The sequence below is a fragment of the Pezoporus flaviventris genome, unplaced genomic scaffold (genome assembly GCF_033815535.1).
Source record: "Pezoporus flaviventris isolate CSIRO_AGI_PZ_B2104156 unplaced genomic scaffold, CSIRO_AGI_Pfla_v1 ptg000001l, whole genome shotgun sequence".
NCBI lineage: Eukaryota > Metazoa > Chordata > Aves > Psittaciformes > Psittacidae > Pezoporus > Pezoporus flaviventris.
In genome coordinates, this window is record NW_026892549.1 from 57,406,388 (window position 1) to 57,423,602 (window position 17,215).

Sequence of the window (17,215 nt, forward strand, 5' to 3'; positions counted from 1 at the left end):
AGGCTCTGCAAGAGCCTGAAATAGCTGTGTGGGGAGCAGGGCTGTCATGGCAGGGTGAGAAGGACACGGGAGGTGGGAGCAGGCTCAGGGTCACCCCTCAGTGTTCTGCAGCTCCACCAGGGCCTTAGTGGGAGGGTACCATGGCGTAGGGGCAGCACAGGGGCCACGGACCCAAAGTAGGCAAGGGGGAAGCCTTGGCAGAATAACAGGGATGGGAGCCTGGTGGCCATGCAGGCAGCTTTTTGTGGGGGAAGCAAGGAGAGGTGTGAGCAGGGACTTTGTGCTGCCACACTGCATCTAGTAGGGGAACTGCACAGCAGCACCTACAGCATTACACCAAAGAGGTTCTGCAGAGACACGGATGGTCTATCAGTGTAACGTGAGGGGGATAAGCAACTGAAGCACAATTATCATGTAACACTTCTTAACACCTTCAGGCCAGTAAGCACTAGATGCCTTTTATGTACTAGCTGGGAGGCTCTGGGATCAGTGAGGTCGGGATGAGATTATGTTTAGAGACCATGTGGCATGTGTTACTTGTCTTTAATAGTAGGGACCAGGCACCAACCAGCTAAGTGCTGTCCCACACATCAGTGGATGAGGGTAATGGGAGCACCAACTATCCGAATAGTGCCTGCATCCAGCTACTCATAGGCATCCCATTTCACTACCCGCTTCCCAACACAGGACAAGTCTGGAAGATCCCACAAATCCGTGCCATTCCTCACCTTGGCAATCAATACTCCCCGGCCATTTTGAGACCGGTCTAAACAACTGGTATTACTTCCAGCAACTGTTTCTGAAAAAGAAATAGGAAAGGACAGAAGAAGCTGTCCTGGAAGAGAGCTCTATCACATGTGCTTTCTGCAGTCAGGCTTTGCTTCTCTCCACCCTCTGAGCTGCGATCCAAACCACTTTGAACACGGCTCAGGTTCATCCAACACAGTTGGTGCCTGATCACAGCCAGTGTAAAACATCCTGTCCATGCCAGAAGTATGGCCTGAATGCCACTGGTCTCTTGTAACCCACCCAGCACAGCACTTGTGTTCAGCGCTACGTGCACAGGATGCCCTCAACAGGTTTACACAGCCAGTGGGAGGTGTCCTCTTTCCACCTGGATCTGTGTGGCATGCATAGCCCTGCCCCTCATGCCACTGCTGACACACCATTCACCTCTTTATGCTTCATTTTCTAATGCAGAAGGTCCTGGGAGGGCAATTACAAATACATAAATACATGTATTTGATTTCCAGGTCCAGAATTACTTGGAAATCCTCGCTTCTTGCCAGCCAAGGACAAAACACATGCAGCTGAGGCTCTCCTAATGCAATTCCAAGGACAAATAATGGCTAAATTAAATGCTACAGGACACAGGTTACTCTCCCACCCGCAAACATCCCTGCTCTGTAGGTTCAGACTGCACTTTTGGGGAAATCCCCCCTCCACATAGGCACAGCCACCCCATAACCTGTCATTTGGAGACCAGGCACTACACATCCTGCTCTCTTTTTGCTGAGCTGGGACCTCACTGAAGCCTCTCAGTGGGGAATAAAGATACCATCTTGCTGCAGAAGAGGATGCAGAGCTGTGCTGCCTTCAGGAGCCATCAGTATCATCGGTGAGCTGCTGAGCAAACTAGACAAGGCAATATCCTCCTGTGTCTGTGCTCCCATTCCCAACACATCTATTCAGACTGTAGGCTCTCTCCATGCCTGAGTCTCTGCCAGTGGAGCCTTCAGAAGGGTCTGCTTAGACCCATTTTTCTATAAAAGACCAAAAAGCTTTAAAAAGAATTCAAAATAGGTTATTGTTTTTAAGCAGAATGCCCATGGCTGAGGGTGCTCCAGAGACACCACAGAGGTAAGTGAAACAAGAATGTATAAAGTGGTGGTAGATCATTTTTGAAGGCTGTTGACTGCAGTAAGAAATAAGTTTCATAATCATCTGGAAGAATGATTGCAGGGAACAGAACGTAACTTTGATCATGTCTTCCAAAATAAATAATCTGTACGGTTAAATAAAACCTAGGCATGAGGAGACAATTTACTGACTGTGAATTGCTAAAAGGCTGGGGATTAGTCGAAGATAACTCCAGTTTCTCAAGTGTGCTTAACAGAACAAGAGTGTTTTCAAAGTATTGTTTTCTGGTGTACTGTGTATTTCATTTAAAAAATTACTATGGAGATGCTATTAAGAAATAAGAACTGTCCACAAGACAAACTGTTAGTGAAACTCAACTACCTTCCCACTTCTGCAACCAAACAGTTGTTTGCAATATGAACCAGTCCATGAGCTGAGTTTTTATCAAGATGTGTTCTTCCTGAAATCCAAAGCAGGGCAATAAATCTCTACTCAAGACATGCATCAGCTCAAGCAGCTTCTCTAGTTTCACAGAACAAGTCCCAGCACAAAAGCCTGGCCTGTGCAGTTAGCTGAAGGATGGTAGTGGGTCAGGAATCGGTGGGAGACTGATTGCTGATTTGCTGGCTAAGCCTTGACATGAAACTGGGATAAGGGAGCTCTCGAGGTCTGTTTTCCAGTCAATTATTTGTCCTGCCCAGTTCCATCGTGGTCTTGCAAACAGTAAGTGCCTGTCCTCAATGCCAGTGGAGAGCATGCCTTAGTCAGGACAGGCAGGTGCTACTCCAGCGGTGACATGCTAAATTAATCCAAGCCTTGTTTCATTGCCAGAGCCTGCAGTGGTGGGACCCCAAAGAGAATTAACCCAGTGTACATTTTCTGTGGGGAGGTTGAGCCTCAGAAGAATAACAAAGAAAACCAGCAATCAGCCTACTGTCAGAAACATCCCACCTTTCCCAGCACTCAGGCTTAGACATGTTTTATCACAGAATCCCAGACTGATATGGCTTGGAACAGACCTTACTGCTCATCCAGTCCCAACCCTCTGCCACAGGCAGGGACATCTTCCACTAGAGCAGGTTGCTCCAAGCCCCTGTGTCCAACCTGGCCTTGAACACTGCCAGGGATGGGGCAGCCACAACTTCTCTGGGCACCCTGTGCCAGTGCCTCAGCACCCTCACAGAGAAGAACTTCCACCTTATATCTAATCTAAATCTACCATCCTTCAGCTTGAAGCCATTCCCCCTTGCCCTGCACACATACAAGCTAGGACAAAAACACTGGTACATGCAATCCCTTCTTACATAAATGAAGCTCCTCATGATCTCAAAGCCATGCAGTCACTTACAGGCCTGGGGGTTTAAGTGGTTGAGCACTTCATTCAGGTGACAGGCAGCCCTTCTTAGTCTTAATCAGCAGATATCCAGAGAGCTAACTCACAGACATAAAGCAAATCTATTTAGGGAATAAATGTCTAAATAAATATAAGAGATGGGATGCTGATCTTTTAATGTTCCTCTGCAAGGTAAATAAAATTATGGTGGGTTTTTTTTCCACTTCAATTCATTTAGGGTATTCATTTACTATGGCATGATAAAAAGGCTCAACACGCCTAGCTCACTAGGGCTTCCCTCTGTCCTTGGGCAAGAAGTTGCCCAGCTAAGCTGAGCACTAAGGCGAAGGCAGGCAGGCTTACAAAGCCACAGTACTCATCAGCTGGATGTACAGGCAAACCAGGGGTGCTTCAACTGCCCAGCTGAGGCCCCTTTGGTGGAGGAAGAGGGCAGGTTTTGCAACAGAGTCTAAGTAAAAGCGGAGCAGGCTGGAGGACACTTATCTTGCACGACAAGTTCATGACATTTAAGTCTGAGACACACAAATAGCCTTTCTTTTTGTTTTCTCCCATCTGCCACCTTCACTTGGTCATTAAAGCAATCTTTTAAATGATAAAACAAGTAACACTGCCTAACTAGTGAATGTCAAATCATCAGTGTAAATATGCTGGCATTTATTTATTTATTTGCCTCCCCAAAAACATTCTCCTCTCTTTGGTTTTCTATTGTAATTACTACAATTTACCATATTAACTAGACTTCCAGTTTGCTGGGGTTTGCTTCAACTTCTGCTTTTTGCTGAGACATCTGTGAGAGGGCAGACACAGGGAAGGGAAGTAGTAAAACTAATAAAGAAGTAACAGTAGCTGTCACGAAAAAGCAGAAGGGGCTGAGCCACCTTCCTTTACTACATATGGCCCTTTCTTTTTGCTCTCATTTGCTGATTTTACTGCCCACTTTCCACCAATACTTTACTCTGCTTATGGCAGCTCTCTACAGGGAACATGGCAGCATAAGAAGGAAGGAGAGCCAAAGCAGGAGAACTAATAAGATGAATTCAAACCATGGCCCACAATGGCTTCAGGAGGCATCTGAAACTCCAGCAATGCCTGAGCGTGGGGCTCCTGCCCTCACAGGAAGTATCTATCTGCCGCCTGTCTAATGCAGTGGGAAACGTTAGTCCAGCTGCACCAAGGCTATATCTATTTCAGAGCACAAGCATATGTGTTTTCCCCACCTGTTACAACTGTGAAATGTATAGATAGCATTTACTTCCTAGGCATTCGGCACTCAAATTAACAGGCAACCTGTTAGTCTGAGTGCAATTAGCACCCCAAACTTTACTCCAGACATATCTGGTAGCTGAATTTGGTTTGCAGGGCTTTTTGCAGCCTGATGCACTCTTTGAGTAAATATAGGCCAATGTATAGAGTGGAAACCCTGTGAAATCCCTCACAAATTTAACATGAAGCAAAGCTAAACAGGCTGCTGGAGAATTGCCTCTGCCTTTGTTAGAACCCACACTGGAAAGTTCATGTTTTTACAAACTGAAATTGAGCACCAGGTTCACCCATGAACCAAGTGACTGAGTGTAACACAACCTGCTGGGCTTACTCCTGCCGCCCTCTTCCTGCTGCCGGGTTGCAACATCGCTGCTCCCGCTATGTGCCTGTTAGGAAAATGTCAGTTCCATACAGACACACACATCCTGGAATATGACACGGGCATTCTGCAGAGGTATACATGAGCAATACCATATGATACCAGCAGGGTAAACCCTTATCTGTGCCATGGCTTGACTTGAGCTGGAAAGTACAATCAGCACAGAATGCAACAGCCTGCCTTCCCTACCATGGCCCCCATATGAGTTCCTTCAATGTTGCAGCCACAACATCTGCAGCAACCTGAGATGCCCACCTACGTGCACTGGATCACTCCTCTACTGGGGTATTTCTTCCACCATAACTAGTTTTGAAACATCAGATAATGATGGGCTTAAATTCTTCCAATTCAGCATTCAGCCTTCCCTCCTCCTGGTTGCCATGTTAACAGGGAATGTGCAAACCACATCAAAATGGTCCTTCACAAACCCAAAAGCATGATACTTACTCAGAATTTGATGTAAGAAGGGTTGAGAGAGTGGCACAACCAAGGCTCCACAGTGGCAGGCCAGCCTCCATCTATTACAGACTTCCCCTGGATACTGGAGATTCAAGTAGGCTCACAATTCTAGTCTCTTACACGAAGAAAGTTTGATATTCATTCAACAATCACCTTTTTCCCCCCTTTTTTCTTATAAGCTCCACAAATGTTACCCAGAGTCCTCCTCTTGCTTAGTCTATCAATCAGTCCATCTATAGCATTTTATTTGGATTAGCTTCTCGAAGCCTCCAGTGCGTATCTGCATGACACTCTGACCTTCCTAAACCCTGCTGGCAACACACAGACCTGCAAGGTGCCACCCTCCTGTGCAGTGACATGGCTTTCTCCCCGAGCCCTGGATAAATCTAAACACATCCTCAGAGTATCTGTCACACCAATGACACTGCTCATTCTCTGCACGTGTGACATTTTATTACCCTCTTCTACACACTGAAGCTGATGGGAAGGAGACCTGCCCTTCTCCTGTCCAGCACTTGTAGCTAGACCCTTAAACGTAGAAAACAGAGGGAAGAAATAAGGCAGCCTGCTTACCCTCAGGAAGGAGAGGTCTCGGTTGTGCTCAATGCTGGTGATTTCCAGGTTGCCCATCACTACCTCGCAGTTCTCATAGTACTTGCGCAGAGCCCGATACTGCTGCTCCAGGTCAGAGAGGGAGCTCAGCTTGTTCTCGGTGCCGGCACACACTGCAAGAAACCACAAGGCAAACAATCAGGATGAGTGGGGCAAGGAGCAGAGAAGGAAATAAAGTTTGTGTACAGGCATACGGGTAATTGTAACAAAAACCTGAATTATTCAGAGGACTGGGTGCTGCAAAGAAACCCCAACATGAGTTACTTTATTATCAACAGTAGAGATAGAAAGGTACAAATATGGTCCATGAGCATCTCAGCAATTTAAAGACATCAAATAGGATGAGGTGCTGGTATTCACCACCAAATGTGGAAAGGCTGAAAATGCACAAGAGCAGATAAAATGCAAACCTAAACTGTCAAACCCAGCCCTCAGCAAGGTCCCTACTAGTTCTGCCAGCGACAGAATCAGACACTGAACAGAGATGCACCCATCACAGACAATAAAATGTACAGGCTGAAAAGACCCATGAACCCAAGCTGACCAGGGCAACCCAGTATTCTCCCTATTCAGCTGATGCTCAGAAGGGTCTGTTGGTCAAGCCAAGAGCAACTTGACCAGAAGGCTCATACCCAACATGAGTTTTCCCATAACTTTCCTTAAGACCTCAGCTCTTGCCAGCTTTATGCAATTAAATAGGAGAAAGGCAATAGCAAAACCTACATCATAGAATCATAGAGTGGTTTGGGTTGGAAGGGACCTTAAAGCTCATCCAGTTCCAATCCTCTGCCACAGGCAGGGACACCTTCCACTAGAGCAGCTTGCTCCAAGCCCCTGTGTCCAACCTGGCCTTGAACACTGCCAGGGATGGGGCAGCCACAGCTTCTCTGGGCACCCTGTGCCAGCATCTCAGCACCCTCACAGGGAAGAGCTTCTGCCTAAGAGCTCATCTCAACCTTCCCTCCAGCAGTTTAAAGCCATTCCCCTTGTTCTGTCCCTACAGACCCCTGTCCAAAGCCCCTCCCCTGGTTTCTTGTATCCCCTTTAGGCACTGGGAGCTGCCCTAAGGTCTCCCCTTAAGGAGCCTTCTCTTCTCCAGGCTGAACCAGCCCAGCTCTCTCAGCCTGTCTCCAAAGCAGAGCTGCTCTAGCCTTTTGACCATCTTCATGGCCCTCTTTCCAGATCCATATCCACATCTTCTTTCCACAAGTCACCAGACTATATTGGAGATGTCAAGTGAGTTGGGAAACCCCATCCTAATACAGTTCATTTTTAGAAGACTCCCTTTAGTATTCTACTCTGTTCTCAATTCTGATGTCCAGTTCCAAGCCGCTGCTCAGCTCAGCTTATGAGCTTGGTTTGCATCAAGCAATGACAAAAATCAGTGCAGAACGAATCACAAGAAGTAGCATTTTACAACTGCAGATTGTCACGCAGCTCTCAGCCTGCCAGGGTAGCAATGCTATTGAAATGGTCAAGTGTGGGGTTAGGCATTTTTACTTCTGTTTTTTACTTTTCCTCTTTCCCCTTTCACTCTTCAGTTTGTGGGTTGCTCTTACCCGTGACCAAATTAACCTGAACATATCCAAGCTTTTTTAAATAGGCATTGTACTAGGCAAAACACGAGCTGGATCAGAATAGCGTTTTGGGAGCCATTCCCATTCTTGGATGAGATCAATACAAACAAAACTCTCCATGACTGGAGGCATAATCACTAAAATTGGCTAAAATATGCTCTTTTGAATGATTCAGGGCCTTTTCTAAATATCAAAAGCAATGAGCTTTTTGAGTACTATTACTGACTGTTTACTTACTACACCACCACCAGAAATGGGAAATAACTCTTCATCAGGGACTGTAGCATTAGGACAAAGGGGAATGGGTTTAAACTGAAACAGAGGAAGTTCAGGTTGGATACAAGGAAGAAGCTCTTCCCTGTGAGGGTGCTGAGGCGCTGGCACAGAGTGCCCGGAGAAGCTGTGGCTGCCCCATCCCTGGCAGTGTTCAAGGTCAGGCTGGACAGAGCTTGGAGCAACCTGCTCCAGTGGAAGGTGCCCCTGCCCATGGCAAAGGGTTGGAACTGGATGATCCTGGTCCTTTCCAACCCAAACCTAATGGGAGCAGAAATCTTGTCCTCCTGAACCATAGCAGGAAGGAGAGAAGGGGCTAGTTTCATTGCAAGCTGTGCACAGGATGAAGGCTTCATCACTTATCAGATCATTTTCAGGTTTTGTGTTTCATTTAGCACAGAACAAAGTGAACAGGCACTGTACAGGCCTGACTACATTTGGTCTGGTTGGACCTGGATGATCTTAAGGTCTTTTCCAACCCAAACCATTGCATGATTCTATTGGAAGTCATTTTCTGATTTCTTTCTGTGACCTGGTAGAATTAAAACATCAACGTCCTCACTAAGTTTAAGAGCTTGATATGGTTGACATCTATTCATTGCACTGGGCCGCAGAAACCCAGAACTGGCTGTTTTGCTCAGGTTATAAAAGAAAAACTATCATCTCATTTTCAGGCTTAATTCAAGGCACAACCATCCCAGTTTGAAATTTTACTCATAAACCCCTCCCCCTTAGAGTAAGACATACCACTAAGTAAAACACATCTAAAGAAGGTTTTCATTGATAGTATTTTTAATAGCCATTTGGGGGGATTCCCAAGATGGAAAGAGATGGTCCCACTGGGACCTGAGGTAGCTCTGCTGGTCGCCTGGAAGGATTAACCACTGCTGCTAGGAATGGTGCATCTCTCATTTTGAAATGCAAAGCTCTGTCCTAGCTCATCTTTAGGGCTTTATTTGGAACAACCTCGAGATGTGATGTACAAGCACCTCCACCATTCCATGCCTGTCCCTGCCAGAAGACTCCTAAAACTGTTTGCTACCAATTACAAAGCCAGCTTATTTGCTCCTTCCTTAAACGTGGCAGCATCTATAACAATAAGACTGTGTTTCTAGCTGAATAAGTATTATTCTGTCTTAAGGCTCCCGAGGACTAATAAATAATTTCTGTTCCATTACACAATTGGCGCTAAGGATCAACACAGCTCAGAAAACAATTCCAATAGCTCAGCTAATAAAGCTATACACTGCAACACTGCTATTCCATGTTTCACACCCATTAAACGTTTCCTGCAAGCTAATTTAGCTCTTTGTTTTTGTAAGGAGGAAGAACACCTGGAGCCTCACCTTGCAAGAAGATTCAATGGGGGTGAAGCCCGCCCAGATGTAAATCAGAGCTCCAAGTTTTATTCAAGCGAGGTTAATTTTGTACCACCAAACTATTGAAGTAACTCCTCTCAGCTTTGGATATTGCTGTGGAAATCAATTCCTTCAGATAAATAAAATCTTAAAAGCAAATTTAGAGGATCATGTTGATCCTTTAAATTTGTCTCATAATTCCAAGCACTTTATTTGTGTCTTACAAAAAGAAATCCCTTCTGGTCCTCTGTTACACAAAACATCTCCTTGTTCAAGATCCCTGGGCCTGGCTGATACATGGCAAAAGGTCTATGCAATGTGCCTCCTCCCAGCCTGCTCTGCTGCAAAATCTGGGAAACAAGGGAAAGTAAGCGTCCAGTGACAATCCTCCCAGCCATGGCATGGCCTGGCTCAGCTTTTACAGCTCTGGGCTGTCCTGACAGGTCACCTCCCCTCAACAAAAAAAACTGGTTACAGATTGCCTCTAAATCCTATACCAAAAGTAAGAGCATCCTACATCAACGTAGGGGTACAGCACTGCCACAGGTACCCAACCCAAACAGTATTTGGAGCAGGAGAGCACCCTGACCTGCAGAACAAGTTGAAGTCCCAATGTGAACTTGAATATAACCATGGATCCTCAATAAGCCATTATTATACTAAGCCATTAATCTCTCCGTGCCTCAGCTTTGAGGCACAGATTTTTTTGATGCACCTACTAATTATGCCAGATTCTAAATACAAAAGAGAAAACTAGAGGAGTATTTAAGAGAAGGAGATGAGATCACAACTGTCACTTGCAGGAGGACAGAGCTGGGACAGCACCTCCATTCTTCCCAGAGAGTCTTTTAAAACAGAGAGATTAGATATGGTGGTTTTGTAAAGACAAAATAGAACTAATAGGGTAAAAAGCCATCCCTGCCATGAAAGTGAAATGCTGCTGCCATGTACTATTACAGAGGTGCCCACACACAACCAGGAAGCCAAACCTGGGAGCGGAAAGCAGGCTGTGAACCGGGAGTTAACCAAGTTTTATCCCCCCATTTTGAGACACAGGAGGAAATTCCCAGCTCCTCCGGGGCAAAAATAATCAATCTGGGTCTGATTTGCCAAAATACTTCAGAAGCACTAAAGGGAATTGGGAAGGATGCCGAGATCCCCTGCCCTTGAGCTCAACACAGAGCACAAGCATATTCCCCTCATCCTGCTGATCCTTCCCTGGAATAACAAAAAGAATCCACGTGCTGTAGGAGCTCTTTAAAGCACCAAAATAACATAAACATGTGAAAATAAGTATTTTCAGGGATGCTCCAGCCTTATACAGGCATCAACACAAGCACAACAAAATGCATTTCCTTGTCATGCCACACAAAACCACCATAATCTATATTTCATAAACTCTCTTCAAAGCACTTTGCTGTACATTATTTTAGAGAGCCCCAGAAACCAATGAGCAGCAAGAAAAGACAGGTTCCATGCTAAAATCAGTCCCTGAAGCACAACCTCTCCTGGTTAATTAAAAATACTAATTCCTCAGCCTTTGACAGAGGTCAAAAAAGCAGCAGCTTCTCTCACTGTTGAGCATCTCTGAGCACATTTGCTCTCAACTTACTCAGGAGTTCTTACAGGGATGTGTCAATGAGGGGAATCCTTCAGTGCTATTCCAATACATGCCCAGGAAAATCTGACATTCCCTTACGTTCCCCCTGATGGAAACCCCAGTGAGCTGTTGACTGCCAGCCTCTACCAGGCTACCACCACACCATGAAGCTCTCAAACACATCTCTCCACCAACACAGCTTGACCATTCCATCCCTTTCCACATTGTGGCAACAAGGCTCAGAGAGTATTGTTGTACACACACATATATGTGCACAGAGATATATCCACCCCTTGCGCTATCCCAAAGCTGAAGGATGTGCATCTTCCCCATCTGGGAAGCTCCAAAGTAGAGGTGAGAGCCACCAGACAGGCTGCCAGCCCACTGCCACCGCTCATCTGCACCCCAAGCACAGGGTGCGGGGGCAGAGCACTGCTTGGCCATCACAGAAGTGGATTTCAGGCATTACTCACACATTTACACTTTACTTTCAGCTGTTTGCTTATTATCAGCTACTGAAAATGACAGAGATGAGCTTCAGCTCCTAATGGCCCCAATTACAGCAGTAATAATCAAGAGTATTGAATTGAATTTATGTTTTTCATCAATATTCATGCACATGACTTGGAAATTAATTTTCCATTGACATTATTTTTTATAACAAAGCCAAATCATTCGGATGCTCACTCAAAGGTAGAAAATAATGGAGGCATTTAAAAGAGTCCTTTAGCTTCTGCTTTTTAGGCCATTATTTTGCTCTGCTCTGTTGGTGATAAATCTACACATTAAATTAAGAAATCACATTTGACTCCATCTAGTTCTGTTTCTAAAGGGTTTTATAATCCTCCCAGCTCAGATGAACTAACTTTTGGAAGGAGGTCAACTTGTTTCCTTTCTTATTTAACCCCTCTCCAGATTTGGAGATTTGGGAAGAATGAATCCCATCATCTCTGGCATGGTCACCCCCACCTGAAGCATTGGTGTCTCACTCCTCTCCCACAGTATATTCAGACAAGCAGCGATGAGGCATCCTTTTTGCCAACACCAAGGGAGTTATCTTAAGCATCTGGATATATTCTCCTGAACCGTAAAACATTTATTATTATCTCTTTGGCAAGGACACAGGAGAATGGCACATCTGCCCTGCACCATCTCCCACCTGAAAGCAGCACAACCTCCCTCCATCGATCACTTTGCACACGGGCCAGAAACAGAAGAGGGGGCCTAACCTCTCAGACTGGTTTCAGCAACTCGTTTATGAAAGGAGAATCCACCTTCCTTCACCCCAGACAGGACAAGCCCAACAACAGTGAGTATCTCTTTCTAACACATTCTCTTCCCATACTTCCCACTTATTTACTGAATTAGCAGTGGGTTTACAGGCATCAGGGTTTCTTGAAAGGCAGCTCATGTAACTGTATTAATAATTGCAAACACTTGTGGTAATCTGTTAAGACCCCCAGACGAGGGGAAATACTCCAGCCCCTTAAGGAACAACTAATTACCAGGAATGCCACAGCAATCCCTATTAATTTCATTATGCTCCATGCTCTCAGCAACAGCCCGGGCACCCTGTCACGTACACACGCAGAAGAAGGGGGAAAACACACTTCTAATCCTTTCATTATTATTTTACAGCTTTCCTTGCATAAGCTGCCAAAGCCCCGAATTTCCTCGCAATTAGGCATGTCCTAACAAAGGGAGGGACCACCAGCAAGCACTTCCAGCCTTACAGATGCTCCTCGGAGAAGACAAAACACTCCTGGAGGTCACCAGCCACTTTCCTGTAAACTCAGTGGTTTTGGAGAGTGTTTGAAAATTGGAGGCTTGCTTTCCCTAGGTGAGAGACTGTCACGAAAGAGAGCATCATTTTCTCTGTACTCCTAATTAAAAGCTCAGCTGGCACAAGTGCTTCCCTTCCGTGAGGTCTGCTCTCCCCTAGAAATTACCATCCCAGTTGAATCCGGTTGCATGCAATCAACCCGAGTGCCATGAACCCCCCTGGACAGCTGTGAGGCCCTGAGAAGCTCAGCACTGCCATCCAGCCACCGTTCAGGCTGTCAGGGATGTCATCAGAATGAGGCGACACAGGACAGCGCTTGTGAATCACACTACCATGGCTTTAACCCCTTCTACCTGCAGGCAAATGTGCAAACAATGCATGAACAAAAGCCTGGGAGTGCTGTGGGTTATATGGATTCCCAAGTTATGCTCAGCACAATCCTAAATAAAGTCAAGTTAAAAAAAGGAGCTATAATGGTGAGGCTATACATGGTGAGGCACTGAAACAGGGTGCTGAGGCACTGGCACAGGGTGCCCAGAGAACCTGTGGCTGCCCCATCCCTGGCAGTGTTCAAGGCCAAGTTGGACACAGGGGCTTGGAGCAACCTGCTCTAGTGGAAGGTGTCCCTGCCCATGGCAGGGGACTGGAACTGGATGATCTTAACACACTTTCAAACCCAAACCATTCTAGGATTGTCTGATTTTTATCCATACTTAAAAGGACACTCTAAAACACTTCTACAGCCTTTCTACTCTTTGCCTAGCAAAGAGGTCCCTGGGTTGATAGCACCAGGGACCAAAAGCATTAATTCCCTAAAATGTGCTGACTAAACTCCCAAATATCATTTCATATGCCACTGTAAAAGCTTCCTAGCACTTCCAGGGAAGTGGCAGGGATGTGTATCATCAGGGTAGTCCCACCTCCAGTAGAGGCTGATCAAATGCCACCTACAAAAGGAAGCTCTTTCCCAATCTCATGAACACAAATAGGCACAGTAAAGGCTGACAGTGATTGCAACTTCATCAAGAAGGATTAGTTATGTGTGATAACACTTTTCAGTGCTGATGGCATCCTCTCCTTGCACCAAGCTCTTCAAAATCTGTTTGGTGGATGCTGCACAGTATATTTTACCCATGTAGCACTCCTGTTCATAGCTACCAGAAAACAGGATCAAACATTGGCTAGATCTATACTGTGACATTTCAAGGATAATTACTTGTGCTGACCATGTTAAGCCATTGTCATCTGCTTGCTTTATGCCAGTATTTCCAGCATTTTTTCTCTTTAAAGCTTGTCATATCTATATTATGATACAGAACTGGAAAGGACAAAATGGGGAAAATGTACTGCAGGACCTGTATCACACAGCTACCACTAAACAACAGAAATTAATACAAGAAGCTTTACCAATGGTTCTTTCCCCCAGGCCTTTGTACCAAGTTATTTTCTCTGGGTACTTCTCCTTCACTTTTTCTCCCTACTTTTCACAGACACACACACACTTTCTTCATTTCTATTTTGAGGGTAAATAGTTGCTTCTTAACTATAATGTAGGTACTGGACTTGACAAGCAATTAAAGCAAACAATTTCCACTCATCTAACTTTGCCAAATTAGTCATCTGCCATCTGCTCTATCATCTGGCTCTCCTTGAGGTCTTGCTGTGAATCTGGAAGCACTCACTCTGACACAGAGGCACTGGATAAGCCTCCAAGCTGGCGGGGAACCCGAGGGATAGAGGTGACAGGGGGTGCGACACGTGGCCCTGGCTGCTCATCCTCACCCCTACCAGGCACCTCTGAGGAGCTGCTTGCTGGATCCCGTGGTCAAACTGGCAAATGACCAGCACACAAGTTGTGATAGAGAAGCATTCAAAGGTTTCGTTTCTGGCCACTTGTACATGATAGTTTAGACGGATGCTGGATTTGCTTACTGGGAGCAGGATGCAAAAAATAACCCACCTTACTGAAATGCCTTCAGCATTTACCATCGAGCTCTCAATGAAGTACAGAACCTAAACAAGCAATTAATCAATGTTATCTAAGATAGATTTGAGTGGTCTCTGTTTCCAGCAGCTGCCTTAGGACAGTGAGGCCTGGGGGAGAATTAGTAAAGCCTCCTTTTGAGACAGGGAAAAGGTTTTCAAATAGCTCTGAAATCAACTCTGAAATCAAATAGCTTTTCAAATCAACTCCTGAGCACTGGCAGGACCTCTCTCTTTTACCAGCTTCCCAGTTTGGCCTCCTTACTGGGTCTCCCAGTATGATTATGAGCATCACCAGCACCCCTTTTCCAACTGACCGACATTAAACACCACTCCAGAGTTCAAGTTAGTCCATGCAGATGTTTGCTGCTGCTGCTCTGAACCATCACACGGAGAAATCACTCACCCTGTTCCTGTGAGGGCCACCACATACCAACTATTCCTGAACAACTCTCCAGTTCAGCCACTTGAGTGCAACACCCAAAATTAAGTTTATGAATCTAACTCTTAATGCCAAGAACCAAAATCCTCCCCCTAGAGTACCAAGGCATAGACCATCACCAAAAACCTCCCAGGATTACTAAGTCTGCAGATACATGATCATGAGTATTACAAGCCATGTGCTTCTGGGCAGCTAAACACAGAGCAAAGTGCCAAGCTGAAGGCGTAAGTTTGCAAATGTTGCTCTCCCTGCTTTCCAACCCTCACCATTCCCAAGCGCCATTCCAGCACAGCAGCAATGGCTCGTACAACCCATTTCACTCCATCACTGTGTACCCTGGCTCTCTACTGCGGCAAAGTGGTGGAAAACCCTACAGGTCTCAGCAGTGGGAAGGATTTGGGCTGTTTTTTCCATGCCAAGGAAAGAAGTGGGGGGAAAATGATGGAACACAAATCACAAGCACCAGGTGAATGCATGCACAGGTGGGAGTAGGGGGAGTAGAGGGGAGCCAGGGTCTTGGACCGGGTTTTTGTACATGTGCCCTCAACACAAATCAATTAAGCGAGGGATGCCAGGAACATCTGCTGCACGGTTGGTCCAAAAATCATTTCCCAGCTCATAAACCGGGCTGCTTTACTGGGGACACGAAGGGCTCCTGTCTCCCTGCAGTGCTCTTCTGGGAGCCCAGGGGTGCTCAGCTTGCACAGCCTTGCCATGGTGCTGCAGCAACTGTTGCCTTTCCAGCAGTACTTATGTGGCCCCACAACAGCCAGGGCCCTTTGCCTGCCTGGCCTCCTTGCTTTTTCTTTCCTTCCCCAGAGGCCCCCTGAATACCACAGCATTCACTCAGCTTAAATGCATTTTAATTAACATTGTACAAACACCCTGAGTTTGTGCGTGCACGAGGGAGCGTGTTCATCCAGCCTCTGCTTGATTCTCAGCCCAAGAAATCCAGCAGGAGTGCTGGCAGCCACTGCGATGGGAACGGGATCGTGGTCCTCCCTGCCTGCATGAGGTTTAAAATGCACTTGGCAAAGTGCTCACAAGCTCTTGGATCCTACTTACTGGGATTTAAACACAGCTTAGGTAAAAAATACAGCTCAGACATGGAAGGTGGGACAGGTGCTTTTGTATCTACTAATGTAAGTGCAAGTAATTAGTCACTGCTAAAGCACACAGCAACCACCACGCTGTTACAGGGTACGCAAAAGGCACTTGTGACATTAAAAAAAAAAGAGGAATAAAAGCGGTGTTTCTTCAAGATCTCTCACAGCAATTCTTCTCACACTACATTAGTAATTAGTACGTATTCCACCTAATCAGATGATTAAAATAACTGTGAAATTTAAACACAAACAAATGGACTGCTTTGGATAGAAGAACCTCCCCTAATTCTGGACACCCTGTGAGACAAAACAGCAGGAGGGCTTACACAAAAAGTCCCTGGAAAAAAGATTTGGGTACTAAAGGAAACAAACGTGTAATAGGTGTATTTTATCCTTATTAATATTATTATTATTACTATTATTATAGCAACCTGGTCTAGAGGAAGGTGTCCTTGCCTGTGGCAGGGAGTTGGAAATGGATGAGCTTTAAAATCCCTTCCAACCCTAACCATTCTATGAGATTATATGATTCTATCTCACAGGGAGGTCCTGAGATGGCACGTGGGTGTCCTCATCACATAGGTAAAAGCAAACCCAACGTTTTTGAACTGCTTTGCCCAATTGCTTCAAGGTGACTGTGCAATGCAGGAGAACTATTTTAGCCAATATACACAGGTCTATTAAGTTGAAACTGCATGTGGGTTATTTTTCATTGATGAAAATAACAGGCTCTCAAGCAACATGAGAACCTTGTCAAGCAGACAAGAGAACTGAGCCCGTGTAAGACAGCTGAAATGGTAATTATTTAAACTTGCAAGTGCTGCAGATGAGGGGAACAACACTGGAGTTGCACAGGCAGAGAGGGGCCACGCTGAGGCTGGCTGGGCCCACAGGAGGACACTGCACTTCGGAGCTGAAACACGCCAAAGAGGGAACAGGGACCACGTCCTGGGGTCTGCGGTGGTCAAACATGTTAAGGTCATCAAGCCAAAGAGCTAACCTGAAGTGCTCTGTTACACAAGCCTTCCTTAAACTGATGGTTGCATTTTCCCATTTGCCCACTTCTAAAGGGAATAATACACCTGTGTGTTATTAAACCAAAGGTGTTCAGATACCAGTTTGTAAGCAGAAAAAACAACCTTTCCGTAACGAAAGTCTATGCAAGA

The 17,215-nt window shown here is 45.7% G+C and overlaps 1 protein-coding gene across 7 annotated transcripts in view; it reads right to left on the reverse strand.

Annotated features, from left to right (window-relative positions):
• The window catches only part of ERBB4 (erb-b2 receptor tyrosine kinase 4), a 605,788-nt gene that overhangs the window by 370,856 nt on the left and 217,717 nt on the right, over nucleotides 1-17,215 (reverse strand). For all 7 annotated transcript variants that reach the window (XM_061459573.1, XM_061459561.1, XM_061459538.1 and 4 more), the window contains exon 2: nucleotides 5,889-6,040. In XM_061459573.1, the coding sequence (XP_061315557.1) occupies nucleotides 5,889-6,040 (152 nt within the window). The remainder of the gene's footprint in view (nucleotides 1-5,888; nucleotides 6,041-17,215) is intronic.